This window comes from Leucopleurus acutus (assembly GCF_964270905.1).
Source record: "Leucopleurus acutus genome assembly, chromosome: 7".
In the NCBI taxonomy this organism is placed as follows: domain Eukaryota; kingdom Metazoa; phylum Chordata; class Mammalia; order Artiodactyla; family Delphinidae; genus Leucopleurus; species Leucopleurus acutus.
The window spans coordinates 16,747,748-16,752,703 of NC_139150.1; the positions used below are offsets into that span (position 1 = coordinate 16,747,748).

The window sequence follows — 4,956 nt, forward strand, 5'->3', positions numbered from 1 at the left end:
GAAAATTGTGGTTCAGGGAGAAAAAGTTACATACCCAAGCTAACTGGTGCTAGTGGTTAGGAGAGACCAAGCAGAAGGGTTCCTTGTTCACACAGTGTTTACACTCAGTTTTAAGTTGGAGGACTTTTTGTGAGTGATGAGTGGGGTTGGGACATGAGGATTCGGAGGCAAGGTCAGGGTACAGGTTTACATCTTTTGGCAAAACAACAAACTCTAGTGGTCTGACCGGACTCCTGGGTTTGTGTTCCATAAAATTAAAGGACTTCAGAGAAGTAGAACAGCAGGGAGGGGTATGGGAAGATCTCATGGATGACCCTAGAGGATATGGGATCTAATAGGTTTTCCTTGGTAGAAAGAAGGAGAAAGGACCCAGGCTGCAAAGAATACAACAACTCCCAGTCCCACTTTCAATACCTCCGTGAGTTTTGGAAGAGGATGAGAGTCTAGAAAGAGATGATACAAAGTTCTGCCAGGATCAGGGTTTAAAACTGCCCTCAATAATTTCAGCTTCCATTGTGATCAGTGTGTGTGTGTGTGTGTGTGTGTGTGTGTGTGTGTATCTATATCTATATCTATATCCTGGCTGGGAAGGGACCGCTTCCTCCAAATTGCTCTTTGAAGCACGTTCTTGTAATTGAACCCTAGCCCCAGATGTCCCTGGCATTTTTTTTTTAAAGCAAAAATTTATTTTAAGCAATGTCCTTTCTGCCGTGGGTAGTGGAATAAACAATGGGCTCTCACCCCAGGGAAATGGGCATGGCTTGCTGCTCAGACATATGGGTGGTGAAATTAATCAAAGCCCTTCTGCTTTCAGCTGCTGACCCTAGACTCATGTGTGGAAACCCATACCATCATTACTATCATTATATGCATCATTTTCATTAAATCCTTATAAACTAAAGAGGTAGATTTCATTATCACACCTGTTTCTCAGATGAGGAAGTGGAGGCAAAGAGAGGTTAGGCGGGTCTTACTGGAGTGGTCAGGACCAGAATCTGGGCAGTCTGACTCCAGAGCCTGTGCTCTTAACTAGCATGCTACTTCCTGCCATAACCTATTATAGTATACTGCCTCCCAATTAGGAATGTCTTCCTCATACCCACTTGGAATCTGTCTTTTGGTACCCACTCTAAGCTTAAGACTATTAAAAGCCAACCATCCTACTCACTACGTAATCAGAGGCCACCAAAGTGAGCCACAGACAACTCATGAAAGTTTTAAGAACCAGTTGTCACCTCTCGTTTCTACCCCTTCTACTCACTTTCTCCCCATTCCCTTGTTTATCCCTCCTCTTGGCCTTTCCTCTGGCCCCATGCTTGCATCTAAAATTGGACTAAATTTGGCTTTCATTTTCTTTCCCCCCGCCCCGGGCTCCCAACCCCCCTGGCTTTCATTTTTTAATCCACTATACTTTTTTTTTTTTTTTTTTTTTGAGCTCAGCTTTTTATTGAACGTGTTACTAAAGAGGTTTAGTCAAAAAGACCAAAGCCCATGTCATCACCAGACTCTTCAGATTCTTCTTTCTTTGCTTCCACTTTCTTCTCCTCAGCTGGGGCAGCAGTGGTGGAGGAGGCAGGACCTCCTGCTGGTGTAGCACCAGCTGCTGGGGCAGGTCCACCTGCCCCCATGTTGCAGATGAGCCTCCTGATGTTGACAATGGCCAAAGCCTTTGCAAACAAGCCTGGCCAGAAAGGTTCAACATTTACATTGGCTGCTTTAATGAGAGCATTGATCTTATCCTCCGTGACCGTCACCTCATCGTCATGCAGGATGAGGGCCAAGCAGATACAGGCGAGCTCCGAGACGGAGGCCATGGTGTGGGCGAGCGCTAGGCAGGGACTGCCGGGCACGGTGGTAGTCACCGGATGAAGTGAGGGCCTCACCCCAACGTGGCCTTAGCTTCCTCGAAAGGACAGAACACCTTAGCCGCAGCTGAGGAAAAGCTAATCCACTATACTTTTAAAGGAAAAGAATTGTCTGACTTTCCCACTCCAAACTCAGATTGGACCTCCCAGATGCTTTGTAGTTTTATGGAGCTAGTTCAAACCCCCTTGACCCCAATTTCAGCGTCAACTGTGTCTGTTCCAACTCCTCAAAGAAAGGTGCCGTCGGCCTTCCAGTTTTCCTTTTGTTATTGTCGGTGTGTATCTTTTTTAAACTAGTGTTTGTTGAGTTCTTGCTTTGTACCAAGCACTGTGCTAAGCCCTTGCTCTGTTTTGTCTCACTTGATTCACCCCTAAACCCTGTGGGGTAAGTATTAGTATTATCTCTATTGTACAGACAAGATTCACTCACTTGCATAGGTTTGCACCCAAGCCCGTGTCTGGCTGACACCAAATTTCTCTCTTCTAGGGCTACACAAAACAAGCCCAAATCTTCCTTCATATGTCAACCTTTTAAATACTAGCCAACAATTCTTACATTTGCCTGAGTCTCCTTTAGCTTCAGCAACCGCAGGTCCGGCCTCACGCCTTCATCTCCTCATCATCCTTCTCTCTCCTCAGTGTGTCCAGCGTTCATCTGCTTTTGGAATTTGGTGTAGACCTGCATTCGCTACTCCAGGTGTGGCCTGATTAACATAACATGTACAGTTGGCCTGTCCCCTCCTTCATCCTTTATGGTCTGCTTCTGGCGATTAAATCATACATTCTTTCAACAGCCTCTAAGGCCCTAATCAGCAGAATGAATGAGTCCAGAGAGAAATTGCTACTGAGGGTGTCGACTGTTAGCTCTGGAAATGGATAAAGTGAATGAAAGTAGAGGAGAAACAAAGCCTGGTGAGGAAGACTGTTAGGAGGCTGGACTCTTGTGATGGGAGTTGGGGGTCATTGACTGCAGATGCATCGGTTCACATGTAACGTATTACCCCACATCCGGACACCAATGGTCAGCTCTTACCTGAAAATTCCCTGGTGAGAAGGCCACCTTGAGGCTATCTGATGTACTTAGTGTTCTGCTCAGCAGTTAGTGTTTTTGATGCTGGGCCTCCTTGGTCCTTGTGATCCTGTGACATAATGGAATCAAATTAAAGGCCCATTTACCAGCTTTATTGCCGATTATTTATAATACTCTGGTTCCACAGTGCTTCTTTATAGAGTGCTTAAACCGCCATTGCTGGATAGAGCTCGCCATAAATGCCTTCACATGCACGGCACATTATGTCCCATAGCCTCAGCAGAAAAAGGGAAAAGATTATTCTCAATTATTTCATATAGTCTATTTTATTGTTTTATTGTAATAAACCGCCATACCTTACACCACTTTAAAATCAATAGTTTGCATTAAACATAATGAAACATGGCCATTAATCTTGTTTAGCATTTCTGCTATTACTTTCTGGTAGTGAATCCGCAATATAGAAAAGGTAATAATTATTCACTTCCAATCAATAGGAACATTTTCAAATGCTCCTGTGTGTCCCACTGCTATTGCGTCGATGGGACTTGATGACAATGGGGGTGTAGATTTAAAGACCCCTGGTTGGCCTGAAGTTCTTCATGCCCTCCCTGCACCTGCTAGCACATTCCCTGACTCTCAGAGCATCCTTTTTAATTCCTTGAGACAATATGACAGAATGGTTAAAGACCTGGGCTTTGGAGTCAGACAGCCTAAGCTTAATTCCCAGTTCCAACACTCACCAGTACCATTTGAACAACTTTCGGCATGTTATTTAACCACTCACTGCCTCAGTCTCCCCATCTATGAAAAGGGAATGCGAACGTCTACCTTGCAGGTTTGTTGTAAATATTACATGCAAATTTACAGGACATGCTTATCACAGTGTCTGAATTGTGGTACGTGCACTAGAAATGATAACTGCCATTATTATGCCATGCACACTTGGCGTTGAGAATGGCCTGGTAGACAGCTGTTGTTTCCGAAGAGCTAGTAGCAAAGGCAGGTGAAATGGTGGGTGCTGTTTCTATCCTTTTGTTCGTTCCTTTCCAGCTGGCATAAGAAGATCCAGCTGTGCTTTTTGGTGGTACCCAGCATCTGGACTTGAAACCCTGACAGGAGAAATTGAGCCATCAATTTGGCTGTGATGCAAGAGGCCTTTTAACTCCCAACCCTTTGCTCTGCAGCAAAATCTCTGTGGAGACAGCACTAGACTGAATACATGGTTTTGTTGGTAAATACCCTTTGATCAACACTCAAGTCAAATATAACGAGTGGAGATGGTGAATCCTTAAGCTGTAATTGATGGCATGGCTTTTCCTATCCTGTTTAATTCAGCAACTGTTTATTGAACAGGTAGCATGTGCCAGGAGAAAGCCTAGGTGTTAAAGAGTAAAGAGATTCAAAGATTAATAAAGCATAATATTTGCTGTATAAATACTTCAAATCTAGGCAGACACACATGTCACCTAAATAACTTGAGTCCAAAGTACAGAAAGAAAGATTGATTCTACTGAGCAGGGAGAAGTGATTTCAGCTAAAGCACAAGTGAGTAGACCCTCATCAGGAAAACAGAGGAGAAAGAATATTCCAGAGAGAGAGAGAGAACAACAGAGGCAAATGTCAAAGGGGGACGAATGCACATCTCAATGTTGCTTTGTTAGAATAAAATCCTTCTAAATTCCCTGCTGCCTAAAATGCATCTCGTGGCTCCATAGTTTCTCAGCCTTAGTCCACTCACTATGTTATCCCACCTAACCTAGCTTCCTAACAAACACTACACCAAGGCCGTTTGTACATTTTGAACAACATGTCCTCTGTTTCATGCCTCTCTAAGCTTGCATTTTCTGTCTCTTGGACTCAGAATTAATTTATCTACCTGAAAAACTATTCTCCTGGAAGACTCAAGCTCAAATATCACCACCTCTATGCAGCCTTCCCCGATGCTCTCAGATAATATCACAGTATGTCACAACTCTTTGTCTGCATGTCTGTTGTCATGTTCCTTGAATGAATGAATGCACAAATGAATGAATGGATGGATGAATGGAATCATGTATA

The 4,956-nt window shown here is 43.8% G+C and overlaps 1 protein-coding gene across 1 annotated transcript; it reads right to left on the reverse strand.

Moving 5' to 3' along the window:
* Nucleotides 1–1,273: 1,273 nt before the first annotated feature.
* Nucleotides 1,274–1,814, reverse strand: LOC309963865 (large ribosomal subunit protein P1-like; the record flags this gene model as incomplete). Its single annotated transcript, XM_082842388.1, has 1 exon — nt 1,274–1,814. One exon carries the CDS (start codon nt 1,812–1,814, stop codon nt 1,470–1,472), a length of 345 nt encoding a protein of 114 aa, XP_082698514.1. The 3' UTR covers nt 1,274–1,469.
* Nucleotides 1,815–4,956: the final 3,142 nt, after the last annotated feature.